Raw genomic sequence first — 17938 nt, 5'->3', positions numbered from 1 at the left:
GGGATCATTCAATGTATTAAAGGAAATCCTCAACCATTTTGCTGCAAATTCAAAAGCTTCTTGTCAAGAGCTGATGTACAGAGCTATGTAAAAGGAAGCAATTTATAGTACACAAGTCTTATTGCTCCTACAAAACCCAGGGACCATGCTACCTATTTCTGAGTGCCATCTACTACTAATTTATATATTAACTAATTATTTGCATACACATAGACTTGGAACACTTCTCACCATGAACAAACTGGGAAAAATACTTAATGCTCAGGGCTTAGTATAGAGACTGCCAGGAACTGCTGCATGCCCACAATCAGATTGTTTCATGGGAAAACTGTAAAAAGGGAAAGAGATTAAGAAAGTTGTGAGGAGAGAGAGATCCACAGTACTGGAGGGAGATTAGTGGTGTTATTTAAAGGCAGGAAGAGCGCAGCAGCTGTTTTTGAATCCTCTTCCACCCTCTCAGTGCTGGGAGTTGGAGAGGGAAAGAGATGAGGAATTATTAACCAAACTTTTTGAACCTCAAAATCAGTTTGAGAGAGAGGCAAAAATTGGGGGCCAGTTTTCCTTTTATGTGAATCAGTTTGCACATCTCTAGTTCTAAAAGAGATATTGTTTCTTGTTTTCAGTTGGCTATACATGTATTTCAATATGTTTCCCTTCAAAAAATACTGTCATTGCAATCCAAGCAGAACTACTGAGAGAAGGAAATCCAATCCACACTCTTACCTGTTTATTTTCCAGACAGTTCCTCTTTGATCTGTTCTCCCTCTGAATTTAATTATAAAGTCAGGATTTGCACTTTTTGAGGTGAGAGCACCTGGTTAACTGCTCTTGCTGTAAACCCAGGTTACAAACTTAACTACAGTATATGGATGCTAGCTGTGCAGTAATGTGTGTCATTAATATATCAAGGCTTTCACTAGGAGGAGATCAGCTTGAGATTTTGTGAGGTTACAACAACTTCCTCCAGTGACTACAAATTTAAAGGAGTGATTTCCTTCAGTAGCCTCCTGTACTAGCCTAGGTGTCTTGGTTTATGCCTCCTCCAAGAAGCAGCAGATAGAGATAGGAAAAGAACTTGCTTGCTGCATCAGCACCGTTGTTTGCTGTCTCCAGCAGGTGGAATCAATCTTGATGCTGATTTTGCTGTAGGCAGCCAATGAAGGTTAGGCTTTGGGACTAGCACAAATCTGCACCATGTCTCAAGAGTGCTGGATTTTGCATTTGAATTGCAGCACTCTCCAAGATGTATGAGATCAGAAATATGAAAACAGCTTCCTATTGCCTATGCTGTTTCGTGTGGCTCATGTAGTACGTTAGATGTGAATTTGCCACCAAAAGGCAGGAGAGACTTTTGATATGGGGAGGAGATTCATCTTCTCTTTCCCTTCCTCTTTTGACTACTGGAGTTGACTTTACTTTTGGAAGTTGCAGCGAAGGGGAATGTATTGAATTTGTGTCCCTTCCCACCCCAGCAATCATAGCCTGTCCCACTGCAACTTGCCCAAATGCCTGCTGCTACATTCAACCACTGTGGAGAAGTTTCTGCTGAAATAATTAGCAGTAAAACAGTTAACAATTATAATATTTAAAATGTCTCATTAGGCTTCAGAGTTGACATCCTGTTGAGTTGAATGGGCAGATTGCATCCCTCAGAGTGATTGTTTCAAGTTGTCTGCAGACTCAGGCAGACATAGATGTATCTGGTAATGTCCATATCCTTGCAACCATAAAGATTAACAACTTACTGTAGGTTGGTTTGGGTTTTTTTTAATGGAAGCTTAGATTTCTGAACTACTTGAAAATGTATTCTGGGTACTGTAGTTTAAAATAAATTAAGAAATCCCTTTAACCAATCTATGTACATATGGAGCTGAATTCTGAAAATTTTAGTGATAAGCATTTAAGAAGTTTGCAGCAAACAAATTCTAGTTTATCAGTACTCTGTTATCACCCTACAAAGAATGAGGAACTCTACATGTCTGTCCTGCACACTTGTGCTGGTAAATTTCTGTGTGTCAGATAGATAAAAATTTTGCTAAATCCGTAATGGCTGGATTCTGAACTCGGGTCCACTTAAACATAGGACCAAAATGTTGGAAACTGATGCTGTCTGCACAAGCACATAAACTGTTTCTCTGCAAAGAGAGAGATCAGTCTTTCAGTATTGTACTTACATCCAAGGAATGGTTTGAGTCATAAGTGGTATTTTAACCTGATTTAGTGCTTTGTTTACTCACATTCTTGGATCTGAAGCTGAAAGGTATCAGGAATATGTTTCATGCAGCGGTGGCTCCAGGCCCCAGCAAGCAAGGCACAGGGGGCGCTCTGACGGTCACCGCGAGGGCGGCAGGCAGGCTGCCTTCAGCAGCATGCCTGCGGAGGGTCCACTGCTCCCGCGGCTTCCTGCGGGAGGTCCGCCGAAGCCGCGGGAGCAGCGGACCCTCCACAGGCAAGCCGCCATGTTTGGGGCGGCAAAATGCCTAGAGCCGCCCCTGGTTTCATGAACACATTGTATTCCATGTATTTGCTACAGTTAGCAACCTAAACTGAGTGTCTTCTGATGCACAAGCTAGGCCTCATGTAATATGCTCCTGCATAAATTGCCGTGTAAGTGTCCTTCTTTTTGAATTTCCAGCATTAATGTGCTCCTGAATTGCATTGTTTCCCCCAGTCAATTCCTATCCCCAGAGTGACCATTGCGCTCTGCAAAGCATGAGCCATCCTGATTTGATAAACTGAAAGCAGAGATTTCACACTATTTACAATGCAAGTCCTGACTAGCTTTTTTTATTGAGGAGACAGCCTTGAAAACATAAAGTCATGAAAACCAATGATCAAGGATGAAAGGAACAAGCAGCTGGGCTCTATTTCTGCAGTAGGAAGTTGGCAAGGACCTTCTCTTCCCATACACACATGTATTAATTATTATTATTTGTATTATCATAGCACTTAGCACTCCCTGTCATGAACCAGGAACCTATTGTGCTAGGGGCTGTACAAACACAGACCAAAAAAGACAGTCCCTGCCTGCAAAAAGCTTACAATCTAAGTAAAATGGGTCTATGTTTGAGGTGCATCCCAAAAAATCATCTCATTAACCCTCCCCATAATTGTTAGGCCAACTCTGTGCAAGGCAGTGGGATAGTACTGTACAGCAATTAGTAAGGAGTGACAGAACATTGTTTCACAGGCTTGGCTAGAATTGCTGCTACAGCCAGCTCTGTCCATTCCATTGAATTGCGGTTTTGTGTGCAAGGCAAAAGAGAGTACAGGCTGAAATGTGAGAAGCTTTAAGAAATCAGAAGAAGAATTGCTACTAATTAAATCCTGAATAATTTATGGCTACGGCAGCTAGATGTAATTTGCAAGCCAAAACATTTCTGATTGAAGCTAATTACGAGCTGAAAGAGCCCTTCCTCCGAAAACAAGACTTTCTAATTCGTTAAATAACTGAGGTCAGAGCTGATATTTTCCTCCCTTTTTGAGGCACCATATTCCTCAGTTCCACTCAACTAAGTGTCCGCTTCACAAAACGCACCACCCAACACTATTGGCACTTAGTTGGCAATCTCAGCAGAGAGGCCTGGAGAATTAACTGTCTTCTCTCTCTTGAGAGGGACCCTTCAGAGAAGAATGAGGTAAACTAGCAGTGTGGGGATGATTATACTGCTACTTTTTATATTGTCTGTGTTTTGTGGATAGAAGACTGCAGCCTCCAGCTTCATCGATCAGCCACCTTTCACAAGCAATTCATTTCAAGCATTTAAGTACCGGTTCAGCAAGCTATGCAAGCATATATCTAATTTAAGCATTAAGACATTCCAGAAAAAAAATAGTATGTGCTTACCTTCAAACCTTAGTGTATGCTTAAATTCAACTCTGTTCAGGAAAGCTCTTACACATATGTTTAGTTTTATGTACACACTTTAGTCCTGTTGAGTTCATGGGACTATTCACTCGTATGCTTAAAGTTAAGCACTTGTTTAAATTCCTTGCTGAACTAGGTCCTCAAAAAAAAACTCTTTTTAAAGTACTGCTATTTAGCTGGAAAACAGATCCTGTTTGCAGAATACAGTCTACTTACTGTGTTTAAACCATTGTTGCCAGAAATATCATAAGGTTTCACAATCTTGTATTAACCTCTCTCATTTGAAGAGTGTGTTATTCTCTGCTTTCCATTATTGAAGGAAAGTTGATTTATGGACATAGAAATGAATTTTTCAAGTATAATATAATATACAGGTCAGATGAGGCAGAAATATTTTAGACTGTATTTTACTTTATTAAATGTTCCCTGTAAATGACAAGTGAACATATTTATTTATACGCACACCTACCCATCACAGATGTGGTAATATGATAAATTGCATTTATTAAGTATCTTTGACTGACTCACCTGCACTTTGCCCACTAATCCATCTCCCCTAGGAATACTTCTCATATTCCAAACCTCCTTTAAGCTATGCTTATTCTTCCCCTCCCTTGAGTGGTGCTAGATGAGGGTGATCCCTGTAGTGTTTGTGACAAGAGACATACTGCAAAGAGCCCTGTAGCACTAGTGATTCAGGGAAAGAGAGGACTTGTTTTCATTCCTTAAAAAGGTGTGTTTTTTACCTCAAGATAGCTAACACTGTGACATTTGGGGGTTCACACAGGCCAGTGAGGGGTTCGGTCACTATTTGTCTTGTAACCCTGGGTGCCTTGTGGGACTTACTGGCCATCGCTTCCAGCAGCTCTCATTGGCCTGCAGTGGTGAACTGCGGCAAGTGGGAGCCGCAATCAGATGGACCTGCGGACAGGGCAGGTACACAAACCAGCCCGGCCCACCAGAGGCTTTCCCTACACAAGCGGCGACCCCAGTTTGAGAAACACTGGTCTAGGACAGAGCAGTTTATCACCTTTTACCTAGGCTAGGCTGTCTGGTCTTAAACATGTTCTAGTAACATCATGCAGACAGAATTCTTAACTTTACAGATAATGTTAACATATGCATTGTAAAATTATATTAATAACCAGCATGTTATTAGGTTTCCTATTGCACCTCTCAAGGCATATTTTGCACAAACATTATTGCAGTAGTGTGGAGGGTATGAAAACAAGGGGTATCTAGAGTCACAAATGCATATGATCCAAGGGTTCCCGCAACAAATTTTGTGGTGGCCTCAGAGTGTGGCCACCAATTCTTGCTGGTGGCTGCTCTGACAAACTCGTCTCTCTGTCCCTGCCTCCCTTATCCCTTCAGCAAGAGCCTGCCCCAGGGAAGGTGGGTCTGGAACTCACTGGCTGCCTGTGGAATCCCAGACTCCCAATGCCCTGGCCAGGTGGGAGTGGGTGAGCCGCCAAGGGAGTGTCCCAGCAACCAAACACCATAGCCACCTCCAGCGCTGAACACACTAGCTCCACGTGTATCCAGACATGCTACCTGGAGCTCCCAGGGAGGCTGCGTGGTGCAGGGCACCAATCCCTGCTGGTGATGCCAGCACAAACACCAAAGCAACAAATCTCGCTGCCTTGGTAACAGCGGGGTGCTGCAGGAAGAGGCTGTTGTTTTGTCCCGCCCCTCCAGTCTCCACCCAGGCTTTGGAGGCTGTTGTAGCAGCAAAAATATCTGCAGCTACAGTGGCCTCATTTGAGAAATGCTGATATGAGCTATCCTGTAGTAAATGCACAATGAAGACCATGAGGTAAACTAGTTGAGGGATATAGAATTAACTTCATCAAGTTTACCTCACAGTAAAGCTAAAGTTTCTGGTCTCTGTGCTTTTACTTTAGGATAGTGCCTATAAGTTAGCTACCCTGAGGTAAAAAGTATACCTTTATTAGCAGTGAAATAAGGCCTGAGAGAGAACATATAGCAGTGGCAGCAGAGAGGGAGAGGAAAAATGGCAGACTGAAGTCGGGGAACTTGGAGACAAGAGGAGGACAGAGTGGAATGAAAGGGCTAGCATGAAAAAATGAGGTAAAGGACAAAAACAAAAATGAAGAATAGAAGACAAAACTACTAGAAATATACAGGGGGGAAAAGAACACAGAGAGAAAAAGGCTCAGAATGAACAGTGGAGGGAGAGAGAGAGGAAGTACGTGAGACAACCAAAATACAGTGTGATACATGGCAGAAGACGAATAACTAGGCACCAACTCCTACAAGTTGGTGCTTCGGTCAAGAAGAGGGTGGACTCACTCACTTGGGCCAGATTTTCAAAGATATCTCATTCCAGTCCCATAATTTGCACCTGCTATTCTATGTATTCAAAAACCTGAATTTGAATATGAGAACAGCAACTGCATATGCAGTTCACCTGGTTAGGCATCTCTTTGTTTTTCTGTGTAATTTCTGCTTGAGGAGATTTGCATAAGCAAAATTGCAGGAGCACATTTTGAGCCTATTCTTGAAAATGTACTCTTTAATATTAAGTATACAGACTTTCTGCCAACTGAACCACATGTTTGCCAGCACCCTAACTGTGGGGAGTTATTGGAAAGATTACAAGCCCACACAAAAAGTATACATGAAGTTGTAGAACATTTTGAACTGAATTGTTTAGCTGTTAAACATTGGAGAGCCTATAGGGAGCAATTAAATAGTTTTCTTTAGTCATAACACTGTGCATGTAAGGCGTAGAAAAACTACACCTTCCTGTAAAAGGAAAAAAGAACAAATAATTAGCATGAAAGGTTGGAATGGATCCACCCAACATGAAACCAGGCAGATTCTGGAATTTCCTCCAAAACATTTAGATGCCAAGAGCCTATCAATCTATGTGATGTGCCAAGAATGGCTCAGGTAGAGGAGCCTAACCCAAAGTCAACATGAATATGGACTAAAAGGAGCTATTAACTTGAACAGCAACATGAACCAACACCTAAAAAAACTGAAATAAAACATGTCCTCATTATATCATTGTACTTGAATGAAATAATCAGGCCAACAGCTTGAGCCTTATATAAGACACGATTCATATAAATAACAGCAGAGCAAGAAAGGTAGTAGAAAATATAATTAAACTTTCAAGGACAATATTATTATCATGATCAGTTCCCGTATGGAACATCTGATAACTCCTCTACAGAACGTTCTTTAGATTCTTTCTTACTTGCCAAGATAAACTATTTTGCTGCCAAAGAATCCTAAAAATGTCCACCTAATCTACTCAAAGGGTATGTCTGCATTATGAAATTAGATCGAATTTATGGAAGTCGATTTTTTAGGAAGCGATTTTATACAGTTGATTGTGTGTGTCCCCACTAAGTGCATAAAGTCAGCGGAGTACGTCCATAGTACTGAGGCTAGCAGCGACTTTCGAAGTGTTTCACTGTGGGTAGCTATCCCACAGTTCCCGCAGTCTCCGCTGCCCATTGGAATTCTGGGTTGAGCTCCCAATGCCTGGTCAGGCAAAAACATTGTCGCAGGTGGTTTTGGGTACATGTCATCAGTTGCACCTCCCTCCGTGAAAGCAAAGGCAGACAATCGTTTTGCGCCTTTTTTCCATGCAGACGCCATACTGCTTTCAGCAGACGGTGCAGTAGGACTGCTAACCGTCATCATCCAACCACCACTTCTGCTGCAACTCTGCTCTCCTGGTGCCATGAATCCACCTCGCAGGTCTTCCCATCGTTCTTTAAAAATATCTGTTCTCATGGCATCCTGTCATCATCCACTGCTTCTGCTGCAACTCTGTTCTCCTGCTCGTGTATCGATAGTGAATTTCTCCATGTTGTCTGTCATGGGCTCCTGGGAACATGTGTTCTTCCTTGGGAAATGTGTGCGGTGCTAACCGTCGTCCTCCACTGCTTCCTCTGCAATTCTGCTCTTCTGCTCTCCTGGTGCCATGAAGCCACCTTGCGGGACCTCTCATCGTTCGGTATAAATATCTATTCTCTTGGCATCCGTCGTCTTCCACCACTTCCGCTGCAACTCTGCTTTCCTTCAGATGCCATACCACAGCAAGCATGGAGCCTGCTCAGCTCACCACTGTTGTTGTGAGCATTGTAAACACCTCACGCATTATACTGCAGTATGTGCAGAACCAGAACCTGCAAAAGCAGGTGAGGAGGCGACGACAGCACGATCACGATAGTGATGAGGACATGGACACAGACTTCTCTCAAAGCATGGGCTCTGGCAATTTGGACATCATGGTGGTAATGGGGCAGGTTCATGCCGTGGAATGCCAATTCTGGGCCCGAGAAACAAGCACAGACTGATGGGACCGCATAGTGTTGCAGGTCTGGTGTGATTCCCAGTGGCTGCGAAATTTTTGCATGCGTAAGGGCACTTTCATGGAACTTTGACTTGCTTTCCCCTGCCCTGAAGTGCAAGAATACCAAGATGAGAGCAGCCCTCACAGTTCACAAGTGAGTGGTGATAGCCCTCTGGAAGCTTGCAGCTACCGGTCAGTCGGGAATCAGTTTGGAGTGGGTAAATCTACTGTGGGGGCTGCTGTGATCCAAGTAACCAAGGCAATCACTGAGCTGCTGCTATCAAGGGTAGTGACTCTGGGAAATGTGCAGGTCATAGTGGGTGGCTTTGCTGCAATGGGATTCCCTAAGTGTGATGGGGCGATAGATGGAACTCATATCCCTATCTTGGGACTGGACCACCTTGGCAGCCAGTGCATAAACTGCAAGGGGTACTTCTCAATGGTGCTGCAAGCACTGGTGGATCATAAGGGACATTTCACTGACATACCTATACCTATCTCCTAGAACTGGAAGGGACCTTGAAAGATCATCAAGTCCAGCCCCCTGCCTTCACTAGCAGGACCAATTACTGATTTTTGCCCCAGATCCCTCAGTGGCCCCCCTCAAGGATTGAACTCACAACCCTGGGTTTAGCAGGCCAATGCTCAAACCACTGAGCTATCCCTCCCCCCATCATCAACGTGGGATGGCCAGGAAAGATACATGACACTCACATCTTCAGGAACTCTTGTCTGTTTGAACAGCTGCAGGAAGGGACTTACTTCCCAGACCAGAAAATAACTGTTGGGGACGTTGAAATGCCTATAGTTATCCTTGGGACACAGTCTACCCCTTAATGCCATGACTCATGAAGTCATACACAGGCACCCTGGACAGTAGTTAGGAGCTGTTCAACTATAGACTGAGCAAGTGCAGAATGGTGGTAGAATGTGCATTTGGATGTTTAAAAGCGCGCTGGCACAGTTTACTGACTCGGTTAGACCTCAGTGAAACCAATATCCCCATTGTTATTGCTGCTTGCTGTGTGCTCCACCATCTCTGTGAGAGTAAGGGGGAGCCATTTATGAAGGGATGGGAGGTTGAGACAAATCGCCTGACCATTGATTACGCGCAGCCAGACACCAGGGCGATTAGAAGAGCACAGCAGGGTGCGCTGTGCATCAGAGAAGCTTTGAAAACAAGTTTCATGACTGGCCAGGCTACGGTGTGAAAGTTCTGTTTGTTTCTCCTTGATGAAAACCTGCCCCCTTGCTTCACTCTACTTCCCTGTAAGCCAGCCGCCCTCCCCTCCCCTCCCCCCTTTTATCACTGCTTGCAGAGGCCACAAAGTCATTATTGTTTCAAATGTATGCATTCTTTATTAATTTGTCACACAAATGGGGGGGAACAGCCAAGGTAGCCCGGGAGGAGTTGGGGAGGAGGGCAGCACCGGGTAGGATGGTGAAGGAGGGAAGGACAAGGTCACACTGCACTTCAAAACTTACTGAATGCCAGCCTTCTGTTGCTTGGCAATCCTCTGAGGTGGAGTAGTTGAGTGCATGGAGCGCCCCCGCATTCTTGGGCATCTGGGTGAGGAGGCTATGGAACTTCAGAAGGAGGATGGGCGGTTACACAGGGGCAGCAGCAGTGGTCTGTGCTGCTGCCTTTCCTGCAGCTCCACCAGATGCTGGAGCATATCAGTTTGATCCCCCCTGTAGCCTCAACATTGCATCCTTTACCTCTCATCTCACTTATCCCTCCTATCCTCGCATTCATTTTCTGCTTTCTTGGACTCTGACATTCGTTGTCTCAACGCATTCTTCTGAGCTGTTTCAGTGCAGGAGGACTGCATGAGCTCAGAACATTTCATCACTAGTGTGGGTTTTTTTGCTGCCTTATCTGCACTAGCCTCTGGGGTGGAGATGATGGGGGAGCATTGAAACATTTGCAGCTGCGGGAGGAAAAAAGGGAGAGTAGTATTTAAAAAAACAGATTTTAGAGAACAATGGGTAGACACTTTCATGGTGAACCGAGCTGTTAACATTACATAGCACATGTACTTTTGGTACAAGGTGGCATTTTGCCTCTTATATTGAGGGCCTGCTGGTTTGGTGTGACAGATCACACACACGGGGCCGGGCAACAGAATTTAGCTTGCTGGCAGCCATGGTAAGCCATAGTCTTTCACGTTCTTCAACTTTCATAATATGTGGGATTGGTTTCAAAAGCAGCGCCCTCCTTTCCCATACCAAGCACCCATTGGGTTAGCCATTTAAAAGGAGGGGCTGTACTGGCTGCGCATGCATCCCAAGTCTTCAGGGCAAATGAATCATTAAACACGTTTGCTTTTAAATCATGCATTATATTTACAAAGGTACACTCACCAGAGGTGCCTTCTCTGGCTTCATGGTCCGTGAGCCTGCTTTGGGAGGGTAGGGAGCGTATTGGCTCCAGGGTGATAAACAGTTCCTGGCTGTTGGGGAGAATGGTTTCTCCACTTGCATGCTATGCACTATCCTTATCTTCCGCATCCCCAAAATCCTCCTCCTCTGTTGCATGAGACTCCCTCCTTGCAGGTGTCCATGGACGGGTGGGGTAGTGGTAGGGCTCCCCCACCTCGACTGCATGCAGCTCATCACAGAAGCGACGTTATCTGGGGCTCTGACCTGGAGCAACCATTTGCCTCTTTGGTTTTTTGGTAGGCTTGCCTGAGCTCCTTAATTTTCACACGGCACTGCTGTGGGTCCCTGTTGTAGTCTCTGTCCATTATGCCCTTGGAAATTTTTTCAAATATTTTGGCATTTTTGTCTTTTGGAATGGAGTTCTGATAGCATGGATTCGTCTCCCCAAACAGCGATCAGATCCAGTGCCTCCTGTTCTGACCATGCTGGAGCTCTTTTGCGATTCTGGGACTGCATGGTCACCTGCGCTGATCAGCTTGCTATGCTGGTCAAACAGGAAATGAAATTCAAAAGTTCATGGGGCTTTTCCTGTCTGTCTGGCCAGTGCATCTGAGTGGAGATTGCTGTCCAGACAGAGCGGTCACAATGGAGCACCCTGGAATAGCTCCCGGAGGCCCATACTATCAAATTGTGTCCATACTACCCCAAATTTGATCTGGCAATGTCGATTTCAGTGCTAATCCCCTCGTTGGGGAGGAGTACAGAAATTGATTTTTAAGAGCCCTTTAAGTTGAGAAAAATGACTTTGTCTTGTGGATGGGTGCAGGGTTAAATTGATCTAACGCTGCTAAATTCGACCTAAACTCGTGCTGTAGACCAGGGCTAAGTCTTCCAAAGTTCAAGTTCATCAAAGGTGACTAAAACAGCTGAGTCATTGAATCAAAACTCTTCCTTCTCTTTGTCAGCTTTAAGTTTATAAAATTCCACTATGACAGATATCATATGTAATGTGGTCAGAAGATTTTGAAAACTAAAGTATTTTGTTTCTTATAGTTTTCTGACTCGCATCAAAAATACAGTGCTGGAGTTAAGAGTCACCAGCTTTTTCTTATAGCTAAGAATTGCTTTCCAGGGAATAAGTATCTCAAGATTACCAGTCACTAAGCCATTTGCCAAAACCAAACAAATAATGCAGTATCCTCAGACTGGCTACTCAGGTTTACAAGTCACTCATTTTTGCTCAAGTCTAGTCTGCATTTAAAAGTATTAAATCTATAAATTTACACATTTGTTCTATCTCTGGACTTCAAATTTAGAATTTTTATTTTTGTCAATAACCTCAATATGAAATCTCTGTTTTCTTTTCAAAGGTGACTGATTTTTGCCTTGTGTTAAATATATTGTGAATCCTATTTAACCCCATTGTGATCATTAACATGTTTCTTCTGAAGTAGCACTAGCCAACCTAGATGGAAATGAAGAGGAAGAAGATAATGAGCTGCCTTATTTGTCTGATATTTGTGATCAAAAGGAGTGAAATATATTTCTTACATCTTAAAAGTCTCAAGCTGGTGACTTCAAAAAGAAAGCATCCATCATTCATGGAAAGCCATGAATGTTGACCTGCAACAGAAGTATACAAATTCCATTTTCTAACAAATGCAAGGCAAATGTAGAAGTTAGCAAGGTAGGTTTATAGTCAATGAACAAACCTAAGACCTAATTCTGCAGTCCTACTCAGGGAAATCAATGGGAGTTTTGACTGAATATGGATGACAGGTTCAGGTTCATAAGTACACGTGTAGTAGATATTGTCTTTGATAACATAAGTATATGTACATAATCATTACAGATTTTTTTCTTTCAGACTGTTTGTCCTATACAGCTTTAGAAGTATTATCAAAGAAGTGTTATGGGAAACAGAGGTGTAAAATTATTGTCAACAACAACCAGTTTGGAAGTCCGTGCCTGCCTGGAGTGAAAAAATATCTTAATGTCAGCTATGCATGTGGTAAGAGCAAATATGTGATAATTTTGAAGATCTCATTCTACTTGCAGAGCATAATAATGCAAAGTTGTGTATACTTCTATAACGCACACGCCCAGAGCTGGATTCTTAAATCTGGCCTTCCTGTTAGCATCCGTAACCTATTACATTTACATGACAAAATACCTGAGATGTAGGTACAATCACATAGCTAGAGATCTATATAACATAAATTGCAATAATTAAAATATGTGCTTGACAAATGCTCTAGATATTAAATTGTGCTCCACATAATTCATCTATAGCAGAGCTAAGTAAAGAAAATCTATTATTGCATTGTGTTAGCCTCTATAAAGCACTTCAACATAATCAAAGCACTGTATAAAGGCCTTGATCCTGAAAAATGATCCACAGGGGCAAACCTAAGTTCTTCCCTCTACAGAGAATTTCCTTACTCTGGGTAAAATCTCAGGCCAGGTCTACACTGCAGACTTATATTGGTATAACTGCGTTGCTCAAGCATGTGAAAAATCCACCCCCTGAGCAACATAGTTATACCAACCTAACCCCCAGTGTAGACAGTGCTATGTTGACTAGAGAGCTTCTCCTGCCAACATAGCTACTGCTGCTCTCAGAGGTGGATCAACTAAGCTCTCCTATCGGAGCAGTAGCATCTCCACTAAAGCACTACGGTGAAGCACCAGTGCAGCTACACCCCTGGAGCCAGAGGCAGATTAAGATTTAGTGGGGCCCTGGGCATAAAGAACTTTTGGGCCCCCCTACACCTCCCACTGGACCCCACCCCCTGCTCCTCCTCTCCCCCTCAGTTCCTACCCCTTGACCAGGCCAGAAGCCAGAGCCGAGCTGTGGTAAGAGCCACCTGGGGGGTTGGGCTGCTGTAGGGAGATGTGGACGCTCCACTTGCCCCAGGGAGTGGGGACTCGGGCCCAGGGCTGCCCAGAGGATTCCGGAGGGTCCACTGGTCCCGCGGCTCTGGTGGAGCATCCGCAGGCGTGCCTGCAGGAGGTCTACCGGAGCTGCGGGACCGGCAAGCGGCAGGGCGCCCCCTGTGCAGTGAAATGTCTAGAGCTGGCCCTGTTTGGCGGCGGAGGGCCCCCGCCGTGGGTCTTCGGGGCACTTCGGCAGTGGGTCCCGGAACGGAAGGGCCCCCCGCCGCTGAATTACCGCCGAAGACCGGGTTGCACTTCAGCGTCAGGTCCCGCTTCGGCGGTAATTCACTGGTGGGGGGTCCTTCCGCCCTGGAGTGGAAGGACCCCCCCGCCAGCAAAGTCCGGGAGCGGAAGAAGCTCCAGGGCCTGGCCCCGCAAGAGTTTTCCAGGCCTCCTGGAGCGAGTGAAGGACCCCGCTCCAGGGGCCTGGAAAAACTCGTGGGGGCCCCTGCGGAGCCCAGGGCCTGGGGCAAATTGCCCCTCTTGCCCCCCCCCGGGCGGCCCTGCTCGGGCCAGGGGCTGCTCACGGGCATTGTCTTTCTTACTTCTCCCCTTCACCCTCACAGTATGCAGTAGCAATTCTGCTGTGGTTGCTGCTCCCTGTTCTGTTGTGGAGATATAGTTTGAATTGTTGAACTGTTTGCCAGGTTATGGGATTAGGAAGGAATTTTTCCCTCAGGGCAAGATTGACAAGGTTCCTGGTGAGTTTTTCCACCTTCTTAGCAGCATCCTGGAGGTCTGGTTTTAGGTAAATAGGGAGAAAAGACAGGATTTAAAAGTTTTAAGTTTATAAATGAATTTGTAATTTTGACACAGCTTGCGGCCAGTGTCCAGTGTGGATGAGAGGCTCCAAGGGGCCAGCTCCCAAAGGTGAATAAGAGTATGAGACCCATGAGATAACTGGGGGAAATTATTAGGCTGGTGAAAAATGGGGAGACCATAAGTCTTCACAGACAGGTGCCTGTATGTGTACCCTCATTCTCCCTCACAGGGAAGAGAGTCAGAGGATGGGGAGGGAGGCATGAAGCCTAGGGAAGAGGCTAAAGAGGTCCAACCCTGAACATTAGATATTTGGCATAGAGGTCAGTTAACACCACATTGAACCCAAATACATTTTTGGTATTGGGGGCAGAGGGAGTTAGCCCCCTCCATTAAAGTTAAAAATGAATAACGTAACATCCTTCCACTTTAAATTCCATCCCTGTGTCTGTGTTTTCATTCCCCTGTATGTCCTGATCAATAACTGCTTTTGCCCAATAATGGTTTTTTTTAATGGTTCTGGTCACAAAACATCAGAGGCTCCCAACAGTTGGTCGGGGTGCTGGGCAGAAAAGCCCCCAAACCAGAGAGGGAGCATGCTCTGTGCCCCCTTGAAGCCTGCACATGTCATTCCACCTGAGCACCAAATAACTGGGGCTCTGCATTTTTGGCAGCCGGCTAAAGGTGGCATCTAGCCAGAAGGGAAGTAGCTAGCTCCTGTAGGCAGCCTACATGTAGTCTGAGCCAAGTCTTTCCAATGACTTCTTCAGAAGGCTTTGGATCAGGCCCCTACTGCTACACTACAGAAACTGCAATAGTATCATTAACTCCTCCTAGGCTTGCTCTTTCTTACCCCCTGGCCTGAGCACTGAGGTAAGACACTAGTATAAATGGTGAAGCCAACAGCAGCAATCTGTGCTGCCAGTCGAAAGGAGGTGTTAACTCTTGGCAATATCACCAGAGATCCTTGCGCTTCATAGGCTTGACAGCTGTGCACCATGCCCGTTCCTCTCTGTGCAGCTACAGTCTCCTCCCCTCCCTGTGAGGAATATGCTGAATTAACTCTATGGGGAAACACGTTGGAGTTTTCTGAATCTACCTCTGGCAGGTCTTTCCATGGGAGTGGCCCAAATAAGCAGTACTTGGAGTTTACTTGCATGGTTGGTAATAAGTAGCCATTTTGGGATTGATTCTTATCTTAGTTGTACGGTGTCATATCTCTGAAGATCAGAGAAAACGATCATCTATGGATTATCTAGAAGGCAGGTTCCTTGTAGGCACAATAGGGGATTTCTCAAGGTATGTTTTAGAACTTTTAAGAATCTACCCTCTTAAAAGAGGGTATGTTAGCCTTTAGGTGAGAGGAATTACTAAGATTGATATTTATTTTTATGAAGAAGTTGCTGGAGGCTTGCCATGGAGCTAATACACAATATGCTTAGACAGTAAATGCTGTATTGTTGGTCCTTTTATAAAAGTGAGTTATTGGAATTCCCTTTAATTACTCTATTAATAATTATGACACCTTGTTCTTTATTTGTGTGTTGAGGGGTATGTATGTGGTAAGATAACTCATACTATTAATCATTGTAGTGGTTTTGCAAAGACACATAAACCAGGTAGTAGATAACATTCTTCTGTGTTACTGGCACATTTTGCAGGTTTTTTTCTGCCAAACAATACTAAATTGTTCAATCTGATGCATTAGCAAGTGATTTGCAGCTCTAATTATTTTATAGATCATCTAGCAGCCATGAGAAAAAAAGAGTTTTGGAATTCTTGAAATTCCATACACGGGGTGGGAGCTCCTGTTGATAAAAGACTCCCAGTGGATAGGTACAGTCATATGTTTTTAAAGCAAACCTCTCTATAGAAATTTCTGATTATGGCAGTAAATCAAGTTTTACTTTGCTAAAGCAATTTGCCTCTTGCAGCCAAACTGAACTGAATTGATAGCACATCAGTGATGAGGAATGCCTACGTTCTCATCTGTAAGCCCACTAAGGATGTACTTTGAGAGATGTTCCTGATCTTGCCTCGGAATTTCTTCTCACCTCTTCCTCCTCTATGAGATGGTGGTTTCCCCCACCTGAGATTTGGATTTTAACATAGACAATATTTGTCCCGGTTACAGGGCTAGCTGTACCTCTGTCCTCTTTCAGATCTCTCTGAGAGCACCCACCTCAGGGTTTGGTCCTTTAAGTCTTTCCCTGTCTCAGGGTGGAATCTTGTGATTGTGCCTCTCTTTGGCTGGGACCCAGGTACGCTACTCAGCTTGTACCAACTTCTTATCATGTGACAGGTATGACTGGGCTCTGAGCACCAGGGTTTCCTCCCATTGGGAACCTGTGACCAGTGATAGCGATCAACAGTCTTCTTTAAAAAAGTATTTTTATTTAGCAGTTGTACCAAAGTATCAGAGAAAAAGGATTTTAACACAAGAAATTGCTTATATGCATATACAGGATTTGTCTTAACTGCATCATTAGTGCAATCTATAATTCAAGTTTTGCACCTATCTTAACTCCTGTCCACACATAAAAATCTCTAACGTGCCTGCCAGGGCTTGGGGTGTCTGAAACTCATGCTAATGGCGCGAGAGCAGTAATGCTGTGGGGGATGCTATAGCCTGAGTTCCAGTTGCTTGTCCAATCATTCCACTAATCCAATCCCTCTGTGTAGCTCAAGTGTTTGTTTGGTTTTTTTGCCTGTGGTCACTCTCACTCAAGATAAGCAAGCTCAGGTGGAGTAACTCACGTGTGCTAATTTGAGCCACGGCCATGTCTACACTACAGGGACTATAGTGGCATAGCTATGTCGACATAACTCGATAGTGTAGACGCTGCTTACAGTGACAGTAGTATTTCCATTGCTGTAGGAACACCCCCTCCCCGAGCAATGGAGCTAGGCCAACGGAAGCCAGGTACCTAAGGAATTGGGCAGGCTTGTGCTCAGGTGGCTATCCTGAGCTGTCAGCCATGTTACCATGGCCACACTGCTGTCTACCCACACTGGCACCCTTCCAGCTGCTTTGTAGACATACACTAATATAGAGGTGAGTTGACATAGGAACAAAAGAAGGAGGTAGTATGAGGGCCCCGTTGTCAGAAAAGAAAGTTGGATATGAGGCTTTTCAGTAGAAGTAACTGTTGTTCAGTATGTGGGAAACTGAGGTGTTTGCCTCAAGGGCAAGGTGAAGGAGAGAAGTTTTCTGCAGAGGCTTCATGAAGGTTTGAAGCAGTTAGCAGGTTGGTTAGAGAAGAGCTGAGGTTTCATTTTGGAAACTGTTTTGTGGAGACAGGAGATCTGAGACATCCTCGCTCTAGAGCCTGGCCTCTTAGCAAAGTCCAGTGGAGCCAAGACTGAGACCTGATTCTTAAGACAAGTGAGTTGGAGACATTTATGAAACCGTTAAGAAGAAACTCTAGAAGTGCTTTGCTGGATGCTTGGCTAAGCAATGGGAAATTGATGGTGGTCTTTATTTTTGGAACTTAAGTGCCGGGTTTACTGGTATTACTGCAACAATGAATAGAACTTTTGGTGTAGCACAGGCTTTGACACTGGTGTGCTTGCACTAACAGAGAAAGATGAGGAAACTGGCTTTTCTTTCATGCACTCTTGTTGTAGTAATAATTAATTTACATTTTATAGCACCTTTG

The 17938-nt window shown here is 44.4% G+C and overlaps 1 protein-coding gene across 2 annotated transcripts in view; it reads left to right on the top strand.

The window, feature by feature from the left end:
- EVA1C (eva-1 homolog C) overlaps positions 1 to 17938 on the top strand; it is a 71019-nt gene that overhangs the window by 42926 nt on the left and 10155 nt on the right. For both annotated transcript variants that reach the window (XM_030579207.1, XM_030579200.1), the window contains one exon: positions 12451 to 12594. In XM_030579207.1, coding sequence (XP_030435067.1) covers positions 12451 to 12594 — 144 coding nt within the window. The remainder of the gene's footprint in view (positions 1 to 12450; positions 12595 to 17938) is intronic.

This window comes from Gopherus evgoodei, chromosome 1 (assembly GCF_007399415.2).
Source record: "Gopherus evgoodei ecotype Sinaloan lineage chromosome 1, rGopEvg1_v1.p, whole genome shotgun sequence".
NCBI lineage: Eukaryota > Metazoa > Chordata > Testudines > Testudinidae > Gopherus > Gopherus evgoodei.
This window is presented reverse-complemented; position numbering and strand designations above follow the sequence as displayed.